We start from the raw sequence: 21,128 nt of genomic DNA on the forward strand, positions 1-21,128 counted from the left end.
GTTCAGACTGGAGGTAAGAAAATGTGAGGGAACAGTTGATATTCCAGATGCTCTAGAACTGTCATGTAGAAGGATTAGATTGATTTTACATAACTTTTTTTTTTTTGAAACTTTTTTTGGTAGATTTCACTTCATAGGTTCAGGAAGTTTGTTGGAGTTGACCAACAGAAGAAAGAGACAGATTTTTACTCAATACAGAGGAGAATTTTCTTTGAACTAGAAGATAATGTCCTGTTTGGACTAGAAGTGGAAAAGGAGGGTCTGGTAGACCCTCATTTAGAAAGATGCTCATTCAGAGATCGCTTCATTCTAGGAAGCTGGGCTTGAGGATGGGATGCTGAGGGCACGGTTCATTGACATTTTTTGTTGTTGTTGTCTTACTATGTGTAAGGCAGTGTGCTAAAATCTGGACATACATCTTCAGTTTTGATCCATATGGCCATCCTCTGAGACAGGAACTGCTTTTTTCTCATGCTTCAGATGCAGAATCTGAAGGTCAGGGAGATTCTGTAACTTTAGGGCTGGAGCCAGGATTCAAGCCCTCTATTTTGACTCCAGGTCAGAGTATACTGATACTGATTTCAAACATGACAATAATAGCTCTTGGGTATTGAGCACTTACTATTTACTAGGTGCTCTACTTTTAGCATGTTCCTCTCTCAGACACTTAACTAGTTTGCTTTTTCTCTTCCTTCAAGTCTTTATTGCAATTGTTACCTATGTGTGCATTATTTTTCTACTTTGGATTTATTACCAGCTGACACTCCCTCTGTTCTTCATTTGCTTCTTTAGTCATCCACTTTCCTATCCCCAACCCCTTTCCCCAAAACAAGAATGTAAGCTTTTGTAAGTGCAAGGATATTGCCTGTTTTATGCTTCTCTGGATTTCCAGTGTCTAGAATACTGGCAGACATATAACAGACAAATTTTAATGAATGAATAAATGAACGAACAAACTTAATCCTATTAGTGACCTTGTGAAGTAGGTAACACAATCCTCATGGTTCAGGTAAGGACAAAGAGGCTTAGGCCAGGTGATGTGTCAGGATTTGAATCTACGATGGTCTGACACCAAAGCCTTGTTGATTCCATTACATCACACTCCCTACGAGAGTTTGTTACAAAATGCATCGTTACCGAATTGCATTCAGGGAAGGAATTCCTGTTCTTTGTTTATGACAGAAACTTGACCTGTCTTAACCTGTCTAGGTTTTATTCTGTTGCTCCAAATTCCAGAACCACATCCATGTTTTCTTATGGAATTCCCTTGCACTGATTATTGATAGCAATGAATGGGTCATCTGCCACGGTGGCAAATCCAAATCAGCAAATATCTATCAAGCATCTAGTTTTCAGAAAGTAGTGTGTCTGGCATTCTGAAAGCTCTTACTTACATGGAGATACTGAAATGCCATTCCACTTTTATTTCCAGGAAATAATTCTTATACTGAAAAATCAGTCACTAAAACTTTTCCAGTGTTTGATTTGGGTATGATGAGTGTGTAGTGAGAGATGCCTGATACATATCAGGCACAGTATGTAATAAGGTAATTGAATTGCCTAGATATAGACTGGCTGTTTGACACAGGTACCATGCATTTTTAATTTCATGCATTTTTTTAAAGGTGAATGCTCCTATGGGTTGCTCCAAATGTTCTATATATTTACATGCTTTTCAAAGTCCTTTAAAACTTGTGCAAAGTGATTTAAAACACATACATTGTCTTAATTTACTACTGAAGAATTAAACTTTATGTAGGTCAATGGGTAGTATTTCTTGGGGAAAATATATGCATAAAGAAATTACATATATATGTATATATACATATATATACACACAGGTACTATATATATGTATATATACATTCTTTAACAGTATTGACTGTATTGTAAAAATCCTCAGCTTTTACATAAAAATTATTTGACTGGGCAATTAAAGAAAAACATCAAATTGATTATTAGTATTAGTGTGTACATATGTGTTGTAGAGATCTGGATCATATTAACTCCCTGATTGTTTTAATTTTCAACTGGTTGAAACTTCTAATAAAACTTACAGAATATTGCCTCTTGGGTGTTTAAATTATCAGTTGGAAGTCTACATGGGCCATGGATCTGTTTGCTTTGCCCGCTCTCTAATTCCACTTAATTTTCCACTCAAACTTTTCCCAGATTTAGAATTTGTGATCCTATTTTCGTCACCAATTCTTCTGTTTCCGTCCTCTCTTGAGCCGTTTTGAACAGCTTTCCTTGAAATAAAAACTGTTATGAGGAGTCTGTAAAAATGATTTTTTTTTTTTTTTGGAGGGGGTGCTTTTAAACAACAGGAAAGGAATAAATATCATTTTATTTGCTTAAGGCAATGCCGGGGAAGCAAGTAAGGAGAATGTTCGGGGCCTCTCTCTCTCTCAGCACGTTGCAAATGTTGATTTCTCCAACATCCAGTTATCAGCAGAGATTTTCTGAAAGTCGCGGCAGGGCGGCGGGGCGGCAGGGCGGGTGAATTCCGCACACTTCAGGGCCACTCCTCCCTTGTCTGCCTTCCAGGTCCCGCTGCGAGGCCTTCCACCGCCATTGGCCTCTGCAGGAAAAGTCAGACCCCCTCGGCTTCGTCGGGTGTTTCCCGGAGTTCCTCGGAGCTGGAGCTGGAGGACAGGAAGGCAGCCCCAGTAGGAGCTCAGGCGGAGCCCCATCGCCAAAGCCGGCCCCGGGGCGCGCCCCTAAGTCCGGCTGGAGGAGGCGCAGTTGCCATGGCACCAGAGATGTTCCCCAAGCATCCTCATCCCCCGGAGAAAAGGGGGCCCAGGGCGGACGCCTCTCTTCACGGCAATCTGGCAGGAGCTCCCCTTCCTCTGCTGGCCGGTGCTCCCACCCATCTCCCCTCAAAGAAGTTAATCAAGGTTCGCTCTTCTCCTTCTGCCCGCCCACCCCAGCGTTTCCATACGGTTTGTTCACAGACCCCTCCTAGGCCGGGGGTGGGGGTGGGGGGTCGGTGAATGCTCACTTGCATTGACCGCTGCGAGGGAATTGTCCGCGGGTGCTGCCCATCTTCAAATCAATGCCTGCCCAGAACAACAGAAAAGGCCTCAGATGTACTGGTTTCCACAGAACCATTGTTAGGCTTTTGTGAAGCAGTTTTGAACCTAATAAATAATGTCAAAAGTCTCTATCGCAGCCAAAAATGTTCCTTTTGAAGCATTTCTAATAGTATTTTTGTTCTGCGGTGTCTCCCAGGGTCACAAAGAATTTGTGCCTCACAATGGGGATGGGGTACATCGCGTGCCACTTTGCAATGTGCCCGCAGGGATTGGACCCCTCTTTGTTTTGCTCTCACAGGTAAACGGTTTCATTTGCCAACTTGAGCTTTGGTTTAAGGATGTTTTCTAAGGGCCTTTTGAGTCTCTAAACAGAGGTTTGGAAAACATAATTGAATGTCTGTAATTTAATAGTTAACATGAAATTTGATTACTCCTGATGTGCCTAGGGGAATTCTTCAGACTGTATTAGAGTTTTTATGTCAGAAACCTGAAGCTGGATCCTCCTTTGAGGTCCTAAACACTTGGAACTCAGTTTAATGCAAAAAGAGATACTGAGTTTTCTTATTTTGGAATTAAAAAAAAAAACAAAACACTGGAGAGCCTTAGGCAATATTCTATCAAATTGGTCATTTTGGGCAATATTTTTTACTCAGTAAACATAGTTTCAACAGCAGCTTTTTCCATGATTTAATGCAGAGACTAACTTTATCACATGAGTTTATGGTTTTTTAATGTAGTATTCTTTTTTTCAGCATTGAAAGAGAAACACAAATTAATGAGACCAATACATTCATGTGTAGTTTTACACTCAAGTTACTTGCATTTTTCCCCCCAGACTTGAATTCAGAGAGTCTCACAAATGGAGTTTATAATTCCTACTGCATTTTCCACCATTCAGTTCAAATTAATGTATAGAGTATGCCCACATTCAAGACTTATCAAGTCTACAAGTCTGAATTTAAGTCTCAAAGTTTTAATAAGAATGAAATGTTACAGCCAGTAACAGCTTAATATTTAGAAGTCTGTTTAGTGCTTTGAGGATGATTTGATTTCTTAGCATTCTCTAGGGGGTAATGTATTTAAAATATTTAAAAAGGATACTGAAGCTTTAGAGTATTCCTTCTTCCAGACAATGATTTTATAATAAATATGTTATTTTTTATTAGTTATTTATTAATGTGATTTTGTTGTAAGAGAGCAAACAGGTTATCAGTGATGGTTGCTATAGTTCCTTGAGGGGATAGTGGCATCTGCTCACTGGAATGCAGATGACAATCCTAAATTCAACTTCATGCCATTTGGTTGGAAAGAAATGTGTGGGTAAATTCATGGCTTTATGTGGAATTTTGATTCTGGGATATTTTAATTTGTTATATAATTATGAGTTTAGGACAAATGATATTTTTTCAGATAAAGAAACTATTGCTTTGCTTGAAGTGATTCTAAAACAACTAACCAGAAATCTGTAATGGTCAACTATAGCAGTAAGAAGTGTTTTTAATATAGTAAATATATTCTTTCATCTGTGGAAGTACAAAATAGTGCATTTACTAAAAATACAATAGAGGAGAAACAATTCTATTCATAATTGAGAAAGGGGATACAAGCAAAAGATGTGAAATATGTGATATACCATATTTTATCTTTTTAAAAATTTATTTTTTGGTGAGAGAGAGCAGGGGTAAGGGGTGGGCAGGGACAGAGGGATAGAGAATCTTAAGCAGGTTCCAGCACAGTGTGGAGTCCAGCGTGCGCCTTGAGATCATGACCTGAGCTGAAATCAAGAGTCAGATGCTTAACTCACCCAGGCACCCTGATATACCATATTTTAAAGCAGTTTCCCAAAGTGCGTTCCATGTCTCTCTCTCTCTATTTATCTATCTATCATCTATCTATATTAAAAAATAGCACCTGTAAATATCTTGCAATACTAGTGTCCTGTGGAACACATATGAGAAAACTTTGCTTCAACTCTATTCTAAATATACCAGAATTCATATAAACTGGTAGGGTTCAAAGTAAGGATTTATTTTCAAAGGTAGTGAAGAAAGAATCAGAGCTAAAGAAAGCAACCCTTATTAAATACCCCCAGGGCCCCATTATTCTTTGGAGGAATGTAACTAGATGTTATGGTTATTTTTTCTCATTTTGAGTGCACATGATTGGGAGGAGGTTAGTCAATCCAGCCATGATCATGTTTTGATAGTGATAGATGAGGAGCATTTCCATTGTGACTGTTAGAGTCATGGGCTATAAGCATTCAAGTTCTTCTGAATGACTACTTTTGTATTAGAATTTATCCACAAACACACCAATATAAATGTAGTTGATCTTTTCCAATGCAATTATTTCTGAAAACAATGCTGAATTAAACAGCCATAATTGAGGATGAATCAATTTTAGGATACAAATTATATGTATTTACTTACAGTACTGTCACTGAGGAATAGAATATGGTCCTATGGTATAAAATAATTGTTACTAAGATTCTGGTTTATAGCTTGCCTATATTTCTTCAGGGGTGTCTGATTCGACTACGGTACATTTATTACACATATTGTCAGAGTCTTCTAAAGAAGATAATATGCCACTTTGCAAAAAAAAATGTTTTTCTGAAAGTCTCATTGGAAAATAGACATTGATAAATTTTTTTAAATTGGTGTTAAAGAAGCTAAGTGCTTAACACACTCTAGAGAGTGATATTTACCAATGAGGAGTCCTTTTATAATATATAAAATAAATAATGACAACGACAGATAACATTTATTGAGTGTATATTATGTATTAGGGACTGTTCTAAGCATTTAGTAAATATGAATTCATTTAGTGACATGGTGGCTTTTTTTTAAAGTACTATTACTATTGTTTATTTCACTGATGGAGGAAGCTTTACTTTAGCGGTTATAAGACATGTATGTATGTATGTGTATGTATGTAGACACAAATACACACATAACCTTTTAAAACTTTATTATATGTCCTACAATTTTATTTCATATATAAAGCTAGCTTATTACATACTGTATTATTAAAGCTGACATGCGTACACATATCTATGCACGTGTCTTTCACTTATACAGATAGCATCTATACATTTATAATATATAACATGCTATTGGTCCCTAAGTGAGAGAGCTATAGAAACTCTATTTATATCCCTTTCCTCTTGACAGCAAGGTTTCAAGCAGGGAGCCTGCTTTCCTTCCTCTCTCTCTGCCTGCCTCTCTGCCTACTTCTGATCTCTGTCTGTCAAATAAATAAATAAAATCTTAAAAAAAATGTACGTAGCTGAGAAATTAACAAATCATTCCATTTAGAACCTTCAATTTGGAAAAGTTCAGTTGAGAGCACAGAATGCCAGTCAGCAGTCTCTATCATCACATGCCATCTTTTGGTCCAACTTTCTATAAAAGTCTCAAACTACCCAAATAAGGTGTGGAATAAGGCAAAGTTTTTGAGAACTAGAGATGAGATGTTAAAGATTTGAAGTCAAACAGTTAAACAGGGACCCAGGAAAGAGCTGGTTGTTGGGAGAAGACTTGACATTAAGAAAGATTCTCCAGTGTCCAGAAGGTGGGTGGCATCACTCCCCCACAGGCGAAGGTCATTATGGAAATGCAAGTCCCTACATCAGGACTTCAGTACAAGCCTGTAGCTATGTCTGGGCTTTTTCTCCTACACTTCCTCCATACTCATCACCCTGTGTTTTCCTACTTCTACAGGAATCAATCTGATTTTTAAGTCAGTGATACTGGGATGAGTAATTGTAAAGTGTTTATTGGGTGCTTACTGTCCTAGGTGGTCCTATTTGAGAAGTGTGACTTCACGCAACTGCATTTATTGGGCATTTCCCAGGTGCCAGGCACTGGCCTTGGTGTTGGGGATATTGACTAAAAAATACAGAATTCTTTTCCTTGACAAGTTCTACCTGGTCTAAGACTCAATTCTTTCATTCATTCATTCTATCAAATTTATTGAATACTTATGATATTCTTTATAACATAGTGGTGAAAGCTATTTTGGTGAAGTAAAACCTAAGGAGGGAGACATGAAATAATGACACGATGATGTTAAAATCTATAGTCCTTTAATCATTGTTCAGAAATCCCAAATCTCAGAAGATCGAAAATTCTTTTATAACTCCTTTGGCATCGGCTATGACCCGGACTGGAGTAAAGCAATTTATAGCTTTGTCTCACTTAGTGTGAACAGTCATGTATTTTGATAAAGATACATTAATATATTTACTTATGGGATGTTACCTGGGACTCTAATGGATAGTGTTACATGAAACATAATTTGTGCACCATTACATACTACATAATTTATGCACTGTCATACAAAAACATTTCAATTCTCAAACTCAACCTGGGGGGTTTTGGAAAAAGGATTTTGAAGTTCTCTAACAGATGAATACAGTGGGAGCTTATAGAAGGGAGAAGTCAATCCAAGTTGGAGCTGTCACAGGCTTCCTGTGGCAGGATTTGGACTTGATTTTGAAGGACGGAGGATTTGAAAGAACAAGGTAGTGAATGTGATGAAAAGTAATGATGGGAATGATGGTAATGATTGGAAACAAAAAGATTATTGTTAAATAAGGAACATATACACTTTTATGGGGCCTGAAGGTTATACATTTTGAGGGGATCTTTTCTTTTTCTTTTCAGCATAACAGAATTCATTGTTTTTGCACCACACCCAGTGCTCCATGCAATACGTACCCTCCTTAATACCCACCACCTGGCTCCCCCAACCTCCCACCCCCCGCCCCTTCAAAACCCTCAGATTGTTTTTCAGAGTCCAGAGTCTCTCATGGTTCACCTCCCCTTCTAATTTCTCTCAACTCCCATCTCCTCTCCATCTCCCTATATCCTCCATGTTATTTGTTATGCTCCACAAATAAGTGAAACCATATGATACTTGACTCTCTCTGCTTGACTTATTTCACTCAGCATAATCTCTTCAGTCCCGTCCATGTTGCTACAAAAGTTGGGTATTCATCCTTTCTGATGGAGGCATAATATTCCATCGTGTATATGAACCACATCTTCCTTATCCATTCGTCTGTTGAAGGGCATCTTGGTTCTTTCCACAGTTTGGCGACTGTGGCCATTGCTGCTATAAACATTGGGGTACAGATGGCCCTTCTTTTCACTACATCTGTATCTTTGGGGTAAATATCCAGTAGTGCAATTGCAGGGCCATAGGGAAGCTCTATTTTTAATTTCTTGAGGAATCTCCACACTGTTCTTCAAAGTGGCCGCATTGAGGGGATCTTTTTAAGGAAAATAATGCAAAATTATGGATATTGTTAGATGGGCTGGGAAAGACCTTTGCAGATGAAAGGCTCAGAAGCTTAAGGTTTTTTTTTTTTTTAGTAAATCTTTGAGCAAGGCCAAAAACATAGATCATTTATTTTACAAAGTGAAATATACCTGTAGATTTATGAATAAATATGTATGTTGTTATGTGGGGGAGAAAAGACTTGAGTTCTTGCAAGAGAAATGAGTGAATTTGACTGTTTTCATCTTTTTGAATTGTTTGAGATTTTGAATATTGATAACCACAACAAACTGTTTTTTTTTAAATCTAGGCATAATATGTATGACCTTTGAAAAATGGTTCAAAGAGTTGTTTTTTAAGAATGAATCCAATTATGAGTGTATTTCAGAATGAATGGCCTTTCTCAATTTTCTCATGTTCGATTCTGTAGCTAGTCAACTTCTAAAGTGATAAGACTTGACAATCATAAATAATTTGATATACTTAAGTGGCAAACTCTTTAAAGGAGAGAAGAAGCCATATTTCATTTAAAATTTTCTTTTTAAATAGGCTAGTCATAGACTGCCTTTAGATTTCAGGGGATACACTTGAATTTAAAAAAAATCTTTAGAGATGAATAAGTTAAGATTAAAATGGAAATTTCAATTAGACTACCTAACAATACTCTTTTTCAAAATATGCACATTGATTTCTATTTATTCATAAAAAATAATACTGATAGCTAATATTTTGTGAGTACTTCCTACGGGCCAAGGACTGTTCTGATTCCTTTACCACAGTGTATCTCCACCCTCCTTTCTTTTTTGTATCTTTTATTTTGTTTTTGCCCTAAAGCTCTGACTGTCATTCTTGCTTGGCTTCTTTTATTTATTTTTAATAGGCTTATTAAGGTATAATTCACATATCCTACAAGTCCTCTTTACAGTGTACCCTTTGCTGTTTCTTTTTTCTTTTTAGTATTTTCACAGATCTGTGCAACCATTTTCACAAATAGTTCTGCATTTCTATCAGCTCACATAGAAACTCTATACCCTTAAGTATTATCTTCTCCCCTCCTGGCTCTAAATGATCACTAATCTCCTTTATGCTCCTACACAGTTCTCTATTCAGGGAATTCAATATGAATAGGATTATATAATATGTGGCATTTGTGGCTGGCTTTTTCCATTTTAGTAATTTGTCAAGATTCATCCATGTGGTAGCAAGTGTCACATTCATTCCTGTTCATGGCCAAACAATATTTCATCGTGTGCCTAGACCATACTTTGTTTCCGCATTCATCAGTTGATGGACATTGGGGTTTTTCCCACTTTTTGGTTATCCTGGATGATGATGCTATAAACAGTTGTTTGGGAGTTTTTGGGTAGGCATATGTTTTCATTCCTCCTGGAGGCAGTCTCTGCATTAATCCTCCCTTACTCCCATGGTTTACTGTGGTTATCCCCTTTCCCACAAGCGGAAACAGAGTTGCGAGGTTAGAGCACTTGTCCAAAGTCACGTGACTTGTTCAAGGCGGAGCCAGTCCACAAAGGTGGTGCTTCTCTCTAGACCAGCTCCGCTCAGAAGGGTTTCTAGGCTCTCCTGTTAAGGACATCTAAGAAATTGTACAAAAGTAATAACTGCCCTTTAAATACACTCACCCTCTGCCGTTTATCTGTCATCTGATTAAATGCTACACTCGTCTCCTAAGGTGCATCCAGAAAATATCATTTTTACAAATGTTATAGCCTGCAGGGAATTAGCACCCCTTGCACATTTTACCTCATTTTAAAAACAAATAATTACATTTTCCCCACTTTGCCCCAAATAACTTATGTTTCTAATAGGCAACGTGGCAAGAGTTTCGAAATGGCAAAGACCATCCCGAAACTGTCTATTAACGCATCCCCCGCCCCCAGCCAATTTTTCTTTGGGATGAAGTCAGTATTGCGTGTTAGTTCCTTCCTTCCCACACCTCCTCTAGGTTAAAGTTGAATTCTTTGAGATCGCGATTTTTTTTGTGTGCGACTTTAACAATATTCTCTTCACATGTCCTTGCATAAGCCCAACAATTGCTTGTTGACCCATTTTAACCTCTTTTGAGCGTCATCTTCAAAGTGTAACTGTCCTTGACAATGAAAGAGACCTTCCTATTGTCTGGTCCTTCCAGGCAATCTTTAGCAGGGAGCTAAATGGCTTTCAGATGGAGGAGTTGGCCAGAGGAAGGAGACAAAGTAAGCTGTTGTTCCTGAGTGACTTTGCTTAAGTTTCCCTTTTCTCTCTTAGAATGGTGCCTTTCTATAGAAGATGACAGACGTTTTGACAGGTGCAATATGCTTTGAACTGTTGTGTCCGATAATTCTTTTGTCTTGGTTTTTCCCAGCAGAGTGGTACATCGTAGGATGCTGATATGCATATTGTTTGCTTTTCATTTAGTGTGGTGAAGCCTTCCTTCTCGCTTTCCCTCCTCTTCAGTCTTGAGGCCCTTTGCACGCATGTCAGTAACCCAGATGGGAAGGAAGGCACTGGTGCAGGAACCTTCCCCCAAACCTCCCCCCACCTTTTTTTTCCCTCAAAGTGGAAATCGCTTCTTACATAGTTTTTGCATTAATGTTTAAAAAAATAAAGAAAAAAAGAAATTACTTAGAAAAGGACAAAACACAGTGACACATCAGAGTCAATGGTCAGCAGAGCTAAAACCCTAATAATAATAATAATACCTCAAACATATTGAGACCCTTCTTGTGTCAGATCTTATGCTAAGATCTTGACATGACTTGTCTATTGTGGAAAAGTGGAAATTATCTATGACCTAATAACCCAATGACAACCATTGTTTACATTTTGGAGCATATCCTTTCATACATTTTTCTTTGCATATTATATTTTGCACTTTCTTGGGAAAAATGAGCCACACTAAACACGCTGTTCTTTACACTGATTTTTTTCCCTATCACAATGAATGTGTATATCTTTGCCAATCAACAAATAGTTTATATCATGCCATGTTAAATGCTTACATAGAATTTTTTTGTACCATCATAATTTAATTAACCGATTCATTGCATTAGAGCATTTTTGGTACTTCCAAATTTCACTATTGTGCTTTTCTGATTATTTTTATAATGTAAATTCCTAAGAGTGGAAGTGCTAGTCAAAAGGCATGCAAGATCTTTTGCCCCTGTCCAGAAAGATTCCCAAGTATTTCATCTGACATGCTCTCTGACTTCCAGAACTTAAAAAGAGGTGATGTTACAAAAGAGCCTAAACAAAAATAGACACCAAGGATCCCGACTTAATCATTTTGCCTCTTCACCTTTTATCATGGTGAATTAGAGCTACACAGATTTTTCTGCCTTGGTATAACAGGGAAAAGTTTTTATTTGACAAAATAGAGGACTTCTCTTATTTTAGGAACTAAAACTGAGAGCTTCCACAGATATAATAAAATAACACTAATTGTCCCATATCTAAACTTATATGGAAACAGAAACTTAACATTGTCCTATTTGTTTCTCTGGATGTCCTTTCATGTATGTTCATTAATTGTGGTCATTGCCTAGTACCTTGTCCCAAGTATGACTGAAAAGAACAGGCTGAACTAAGAAGGGAATCATCAATAAATAAAATAAAATAAAATAAAAATTAGCTGGTTCCCTATAATAAGTAATTTTACTTTTTGTTTTAATTCATATTTTTTATTTTTATTTTATTTTTTCATTTTTTTAATGTTAAGAAAATTTTAGAATTGGTGGAAGAATGAACCAACAAGGAATTTGGACTTGAAGTATTGCTAACATTAGAAATAGAAAGATGTTGGGGCGGTGCCTGCCTTTGGCTCAGGTCATGATCTCAGGGTCCTGGGATCGAGCCCCACATCGGGCTCTCTGCTCAACAGGGAACCTGCTTCCTCCTCTCTCTCTCTGCCTGTCTGTGTACCTGTGATCTCTGTCTGTCAAATAAATAAATAAAATCTTTAAAAAAGAAGAAAGAAATAGAGAGATGTTGAGATGTTTATGTATCTACTTTCAAAACCAGTTAAACACACTTACAAATAAAGTGCTTCCCTACAAGCAGTATTGAACAGAAGTCAATGAAGAGCGAGATCTGTTACAAGTCTGACATAATGGCATCTGGTTTAGAAAATGCCTGAAAAATCAAAATACTGTGCTCTGTGGAAAACGATGAAGTACGGCATCTGTGGTTTGGATTGGAAAAAAAGAGACAAGATTAATTGTAAATGTTTATTGAAAATAATGAGAAAAAGTACTTAGAATTTTCAAATAAGGACACATTAAATTAAATTGTGTAGTATGCTACATGTAATTTTTATTTTTAATTTGTTTTTCTTGTAAACTGTAAGACCAATTTACCCTTCTGACTTGGTGACTCCCCAGTCCCCACCCATTGGCCCCACCTCTAGCTTTCTATTTTGTCTTACACTGTGGCTCGCTACAGTCTGAACTTAACGGTGGATGTAAGAAATTGGCATAGGTTGTGAATTCTGCTAAATGGGAAGGGTTACAAAGTCACTTCTGCTTTAGTTGAAGCAGCAGGACACTGGCAGTTTGGCAGGCCATGGGTCATGTGATCTGCTGACCTCTATCTGGGCTCCGTGACTCTGCCTAGTAACAATTGATTAATGGTGTATGGTAACTCTGAGAACAGGTCTCATCCGTTCCCCTGAGTTTGAAGACTTCCTCATTATCAGGCCTTTCACTGCTGCCCTTAGGAAATTTTACTCACAAATTAGGTTGAACAAAGTCTTCTCAAAGAAAATTATTTTCGGTGTTTGGTCATCAGGGAGCAGAAGGCTTGATGGTCATTTACTGCATTGACAATGGGTATGGGAGGCAAGTGGCGATTATAGGGCCCGGACACTGTTTGGGCCTCCTCCCTCTGTGCCCTGGGGCTGGGTTTTCAGAAGAGGCAGTGTAACGAAAACTCTCACTCGAGTGACAAGTTGGCCTCAAACTTTTTTGGAGTGGGGACAGAATATCTGATTTTCGTGCTGGCGTAGAGGTTATGTACACATTTATTTATTAAGCTTTAGTATCCAATAGCCATCTGGATTTGTGACAGGCACTGCTAATTGTCTACCCGATACTCATTCTTTGCTTCTTAGTAACAGAACCCTGGTTTTGTTTAGGGCAACAATATGCTAGGTTCAAAATACTCTCATCTCCATACTTCCTGGTAGCTAGAGTCATTGTATTAACCTGTTCTGGTCGACAAGTTATAAGCAGAATTCTACTGAAAAAGCTGCCATTTTCCTAATACAAGGAACACACACAGTTGGCATGTCCTTTGTCCCTTACTTTTCACCTTCCTGCTTCATGACAAGTGCAATACCCAGAGAGGGAGTATCCATCTCCTGACCCTGAGGACAACAGCCACAGGCAGAGGATGGTACAGCTGGGAGCTAGAAGGAAACTGAGCTGAGGCATGAGCCCTGAATTCTCTGGATTTCGTCTTACGTAAGAAAGATTAAACTCATTTGGTTAAGCCACTGAGGTCTGGTGTCTATCATATACAGTTGAGTATGTTCAAATCCCAGCCTATCATCTGGCACGTGGGTGATGCTCTCTGGACCTCGGTTTCCTTCATCTACCAGGTGGGGTTGGCAATAGCTGTCCCTACCTCAGACCGTTTTTGTGAGGGTTCAATGCAACAGATACTGTGTGTCAAAGTCTTAGCAGAATATCTGACAATGGAAGGTGCTAATTGTGTATTAGCTATTATTATTATTGCTAAGGATTTAGCACTGGTGGCCATTATCTCTGATGTGCCACTGTGTTTTGTCTCTCTTGATATTCAAGTTTACCTCACCTTTTCAGAATCCAAAAGATGATCAGGTATTTATGTTATTTACATTGAGCTAGCATTTACTTCATCACCACATGATTCACTTCGCATCTATTGTATATGTACCCAGTCCACGGACAAACTGCTGAATCACGAAGTCAAATATAAACTATTAGGTATAATTGGATTATGATTTTTTAAGATTCAAAATCTATTAACATATAGTGTTTTATTAGTTTTTTCAGAGGTGGAATTCAGTAACTCATCAGTTGCAAAAACACCCAGTGCTCATTATATCACATGCCCTCCTTAATACTCATCATCCAGTTCCCCCATCCCACCACCTCCCTCCCTCCCAGCAACCCTCAGTTTGCTTCCTGGAGTTAAGAGTCTCTTATGGTTTATCTCCCTCTCTGTTTTCATTTTATTTTATTTTTCCTTCACTTCCCCTATGTTCTTCTGTTTTGTATCTTAAATTCCACATGTGAGTGAAATCATATGATATTTGTCTTTCTCTGATTGACTTATTTTGCTTAGCATAATACCCTCTAGTGCCATCCATGTCATTGCAAATGGCAATGTTTCATTCTTTTTGATGGTTGAGTAATATTCCATATATATATATATATGATATATATATATATATCACCTCTTCTTTATCCCTTCATCAGTCAATGACATTATTTGCGTGGCTGTTTCATTTCCAGAGAGACAAAGAAATTAGACTTTTTAAAGGGAAAACAAGTCATGATTTGAACCCAGATCGCCTACTGAGTATTAAATTAGAGATTCCCCTTTGTTACCAGGGGCAAGGAATCAAAAGTTCGGCTTGTGACCAAACATACATGATAGATTTGGAAGTCTTTTGCAAGCAAATTATGTCTATCAGACTTTTGTGCCATTCAACTAACCAAAGAAACTTTGGAATTCTGTGTTGTCAACAATCAGAATACTTTTATTTAGTAACCCCTTCTATGCCAGGATGGAGGGATAAAATATGTCAGATTGACAGCAATCCATTCCACAGATAATTTGAGTCTGTTTTCGGTATTTTTTTTCTCTCTTACCCTTGAAGTGCATTTTTGTAACAATTTTTTTTTAAGATTTTATTTATTTATTTGACAGAGAGAGAGATCACAAGTAGGCAGAGAGGCAGGCAGAGAGAGAGGAGGAAGCAGTCTCCCCGCAGAGCAGAGAGCCCGATGCAGGGCTCGATCCCAGGACCCTGAGATCATGACCTGAGCCGAAGGCAGCGGCTTAATCCACTGAGCCACCCAGGCGCCCCACAATTTTTTTTTTTAACATAAGCTTCAGGAGACCTGATTTCTAATTTAAATTCCGTATTACCCTAAATAAATTATTTCACTTCTCTGGACCCTGGTTTTCTTATTTGGATAATAAGAAGACCTTTCAGAGCTGATGGTCTATGATTCTATGCTTTCTCCAACTTTGCCAAACTCCCTCTACTGTACCTATGCATCTTGGTTTACCTATTTTTAATATTGTCCTTCCTTTTTACTATACCATAGAATGCCTTAACTTACTCTAATTCACTCCCATACTCTGTGATCCATTCTTTTTTCTTTTTATATCAGACCTTAGAAAAAAGGGACAAACAGATCTAGAAGCTGAGAGATGTCTTAATTATAAGAAGAAACTACATATGTTTTGCCTCTTTATTTGCAAAGTCATAGAAATGGTAATACTGATGATGGGGCCACTTTAGTAGCCAGTCAGTTAAGTGTTTGACTCTTGGTTTCAGTTAGGTCATGATCTCAGGGTCCTGGGATTGAGCCCTGAGTTGGACTCCATACTCAGTGGGGAGTCTGCTTCTTCCTCTGTCCTTACTCCACTCTCTTTCTCTTGGATAAATAAATAAATCTTTTATTTTATTTGTTTATCAGAGAGAGAGAGAGAGAGAGAGAGGGAGAGAGATTGAGTGTGGGAGGAGCAATGGGAGAGAGAAAGAAGCAGACTCCCCACTGAGCAGGAAGCCCAATATGGGGCTCAATCCTAGAACCCTGAGATCATGACTTGAGCTGAAAGCAGAAGCTTAACCAACTGAGCCACTCAGGTGTCTCAAATAAATAAATCTTAAAAAAAATACTGATGATGATAGCTAAAGTGCATTGATTACTTAGTATGTGCTAGTCTATGCTAAAGCATTTTATACACACCTCTGGCCACTGAAGTATCAAAGAAATCTGTTGGATTTCTCAGGAAAGACCTACTCATCATTGTTAATGGAGAGGCACATGAGAAATCCCAGTTCAGAGCAGCAGCAGCCATTTCTACATTGGGAAGGCAGTTCAAGAGAGTTCTAGAGATGCTGGATAATATCCCTGTGATTGCTAAACAGTGAATGGACAACCCACATCCAGACTTCTTGTCAACAGAATAACAAATATTTACATGATTTAAGTCAGGTTTTCTGCCCCTTGTAAGCAAAAGCATTCCAACTGATATGAATAGTTACATGCCAGGCACTGCTAAGCCTTCTATACCTTATTTAATCTCACAGCAATTCTAAGAGGAAGGTACTCTCACTTCCCTCAATTTTGCAGGCAAGGAAACAGATTGAGAGAGCTCATGCATCAGACCCAAATCACAGACTGTTAGTGGCTTTGTGGTGTTCCCATCGGGCCCTGAGCCACCTGTGGTCAGAGAGCATCAGTCACTCCTCCTCGTACTTCTAGGTGGCAGGTGGATCTCCAGAAAGCCAGTGGATTACTGAATGAATGCTTCATTTTTCATGTCTAGTTCATTCTACTTTTTTTTTTTTTAAATATTTGTCTCGGGCCGATATAAGGTCATGGTCAAGGGATGATGCTTGTGAACAAACCCTTCTGTTTCCAAGCAGGCACAGTGGAATAAAAAAATAAGAACTCAAAATAATTGCTTATATTTATTGTAAGATTGAAATTTGTAAATGTGAGAAGCCCTTGTCATGTCACTTAATGTTCTTGGGGGACAGCTTTGATTAGGAACACTCAGGTGTCAAGACTCAGGAATTCTGCCACAAGTCTTTGATGATACTCTGCAGTTCAAAAGCTCTTACCCCAAATTTACCTAAATGGTATCTTAGATGAAGCTGGCACAAAAATTTCAGGCTAACTTTTTTTTCCTCCCTCCTAATTAGAATGGACTTTTAATAAAATATGTATTGCATTTGAAAATTTGAAAATACTTGCAAGTTACTTATTCTCTCTCCATCTTGGTTTTTTGGAACTGAAAGAAGACAAACTATTTACAAGCTTGTTCATTCATTCTGTCATTCACAAAACATTTATTGAGCAGCTACTACATGTCAAGGAAGGTGATAGGCACCTGAAACAGACTGGTATGGAAAGAAAACATTACCTTTCTCCTTAAATGTGAATAGAACCAAGTAATAGCACATAGAATCAAGAAGTAGCACAGATGGTCCACATGAATGTCTGGGTGATATGTGATATTCAGCACCTGACCAGATGGCTTTCACATTCAAATCTATGAAAACGAAAAGTAAAATGAAAATGGTTTGGACTCACTTTCTCTTCTTTCCTAGTAAATATAAAAGACAACAATTATGGTTATGAGCTTTATTAGTGTAATTAAAATTAGTGGCTTGCTCTTGAAAAAGGATCTTGCATGGAAATATATTTGGTTTTTCAATGAATACGACCTTAAGTATGTTGCATAAATGAGTTGATATGGTGTTGATACATTTTAAGACTCCTGGTAAAAGATAACACTGAATTCAAGTCAAATCTTGGGCAAGTGGTGGTGTTCATCAGAGTCAGAGGGAGTCTCCAAAGCCGGAGCTGGCGCTGGTGGTTGGGAGGAAAGCCATTTCCTCATTTGCTGATACCAAATCAGAAGAAAAATGGAACCAACTTCCTGAAAGACCGTTTTCCCCGTGTGTGCAGAGGGTGGGTACACTTTGGAAGGACCCATGGCACAGCTAAAGAAGGGCCTTGCCAGTGAACAGTACTGATCCAGTGCAAGCCTTTAGAATTCTGATAAGAATCCCCCCTTCGTTGGTTGCAGTTGATGGAATGCTTGGTTAAGCTGTGTGGGGCTTCTCCAGGCTCTACTGGTTAGAGCCAAGCCCTCAACTGAGGGATGTGACTAGACTTCACAGCTTTGTTTGAGTCAGAAGTATGAGGAAATCAGAGTCATGTCCTGATGCGCTCTCTCTAACATGAGATGACATTTTCAAAGAAAAAAATGTCTAAACTGGAAAACCATTTTATCTTACCCATCCCACTGGTATTGCCCTAGAGAATTCCAGTTCCCAATGTACAATTTTCTGCCTTTGGAGACGAAGGCTAGGGGTACTGACGCTGCAATTTAATACATTTTTTCTATAGCAACACTTCAGCCAATGTTTTTGTAATTTACCCTTAGTCTCACAACTCCTTAGAACTATATTCTGAAGATGAGAACAGAGCACTTTAACATACAAATTAATAGTTTTATTAAAATTATTTATTAAAACTATTATAAATATATAAATATGTAAATATATATTTATATATATAATATATATTATATTTATTATATTTATATATATAAATTATATATAAATTAACACTATTATGAAGCTAAGTGGTCCTATAAGATATTTTGCTCTCCCTAAAAAATTGTTATTTATATTTTAACATTTTCATTTTTGAATGATTTGTTAAATTCTCTCACCACCTCTGCCCAATAAAAAAAAAAATCTTGCTGGAATTTTGATTGCAACCCTTTTTTTATACATTGAGCAATTTTGAGAAAGAAATTTACTTTAAAAAATGTTGTCAACCTATCCATGAAAATGATTTATTTTCCAATTTATTCAGGTCTTTGTTGTATCCCTTAATAGAGTTAAAAATTGTCCTGTTCAGGGTCAGATGTGTTTATTTATCAGCGGTACTCAAGTGTGGTCCAGAAGCTCCTAGGGATCCCTGATACCTTCTCAAGGAGTCTGCAAGATCAAAATAATTTTCAGAATTATATTAAGAAGTTGTTTTTTAGTCTCATTTTCCAGAAGCTAAATGACATGTGATATAATAGACTGTATACAGAAGCAGATTTGACAATTAGCCAAATGTTAGACATTTCCAAAAATTCCTGTGCCATTCTTACTAATTTTTTGGAAACACAGCTATTTTTCATTTAATAATATTACTCATGTTATATGTAATAACTTTATTATAATTCTTAATATTTAATTTAAATTTATCATTCTTAGTGTTAGGGTCTGCAATAACTTCCCAGTGTGTAAATGGATCCTAAAATTTAAAAATTGGAAAATGTCTGTCTCAGATTACAGTTTGTTGCTGTTGCAAGGGGTATTTTATTTCCTACTACATTTGCTGGTTGGTTATTGCTATTGGCATCTTTTAAATATACTTTATGTTTTAGAATAGTTATAGGTTTCCAGAAAAGTTAAGAAGATAGTACAGAACACCCAGTTTTTCGTATCATTGGCATCTTACATTAATCTGGCATATTTCATACAAGCAATACACTGATATTAATATATCATTATTAGCTAAAGTCTGCACTTTATCCAGATCCCCTTATTTTTTACCCAGAGCCATTTTTCTCGTCCAGGATTCTCTCCAGGATACCAACTACATTTAGTGGTGATGCCTCCTTAGGGTTCCTCTTGGCTGTGACAATTTATTAGACTCTCTTTATTTTTGATGACTTTGACAAACTGGTTAGGCACTTCATAGAACTTCCTTCAATTAGGATTTGACTGATGTTTGCCTTATGATTAGGCTGGGGTTGTGGATTTTGTGAAGAAGATAATAGAAGTCCCAACATGACTTAGTCTTGATGTTAACCTTGATCACTCAGCTGAGGTGGTGGTTGTGGGGTTCCTCCCCTGTAAAGTCATTCTTTTTATTCCCTTTTTATGGTCCTCTTTGGAAGGAAGTCAGTATGGGCAGCCCAAACATAAGAGATAAGGAATTATGGTCCATTTCTTTGAGAGATGAGTATTGTTAATTAAATTATTTCCAATTTTCACAAAAATTTATTTTCAATAAAATTATTATCCCTGATGCTTGTAGATGAATTATCCCCAGAAATAAGGTTTTTCTTTTCAAGGGGTCAGCCATAGGAAAATGGAGATATAGGATATGCCAATAAAAATACAGAGTTGGTGTTTAAGGATTAAAATTCAACTGAACTTAGGTAAGGCATTTTCTTTAAGTCTTTTAAATAAACCATAGATGATGGAAAAGAATGATTTTTTTTTCTCCAAAACTTGTCTCTTTGTCACAAAAGAAAACTCTAAAATGTTCTAAATGTGGATAGCACCAAGTAGTTAAGATATCAGGAAGAAAGAGAGTTCAATTCTGGCATATCAGTCAGGACTCTGGAAACTAAAGGAAACTAATTTCAAATTGAATGGAGTATTTGGCTAGATTGAAAGAATAACAGCTGGAAACTTCTGCTTATTAAATTTGAAAAAACAGTATTTCTGGGATTTTTTTTTTTTTCCAGGCAGCAAATGCTAAAACACACACACAAACCCCAGGAAAAACAAGTACCTATTTCTATGCCCAGATGAATCAATGTATGATAAATCAGGTTCCCAGATCAGCCACAATGAAAAAGGAGAATGAACAAGGGATTACCCATAAGAAGCGTTACAGCTCTGTAGGCTGCAAAATGGAGAGACCTAACTTGAGACTTCCAAGGGAAAGAGAAAAAAATTAAGCCTTTCATATATACTGAGTATCATTCATACTTAATAACCACAGTAACCCAGAGAAACGGGTTTTATGGTTCTCAGATTAAAGATGAGGCTTGGTTTATTTACTTTTTTTCATTTTTTTGAAAGAGAGAGAGAATTAACACCTTTTTATTGTGATAAATACATAGAGCATGAAATTTATTATTTTTACCATTTTTAAAGTGTATAATTCAGTGTCATTTATTATATTCCCAAAGTCTTGGTTGTTTTAAAGATGTACCCAAGGTCGGCTGTCTCATATGTGGAGACATAGGAACATCTGATTCCAGACAGCCAAGGACACATTT

At 37.3% G+C, this 21,128-nt stretch overlaps 1 protein-coding gene across 1 annotated transcript in view; it reads left to right on the forward strand.

Moving 5' to 3' along the window:
* The window catches only part of C7H12orf42 (chromosome 7 C12orf42 homolog), an 87,535-nt gene extending 84,522 nt beyond the window's left edge, over positions 1 to 3,013 (forward strand). Inside the window, 2 exon segments of the mRNA XM_046011782.1 lie at positions 2,548 to 2,988; positions 2,991 to 3,013. Coding sequence (XP_045867738.1) covers positions 2,548 to 2,988; positions 2,991 to 3,013 — 464 coding nt within the window.
* The last annotated feature ends 18,115 nt before the right edge of the window (positions 3,014 to 21,128 follow it).

The sequence above is a fragment of the Meles meles genome, chromosome 7 (assembly GCF_922984935.1).
Source record: "Meles meles chromosome 7, mMelMel3.1 paternal haplotype, whole genome shotgun sequence".
Lineage (NCBI taxonomy): Eukaryota > Metazoa > Chordata > Mammalia > Carnivora > Mustelidae > Meles > Meles meles.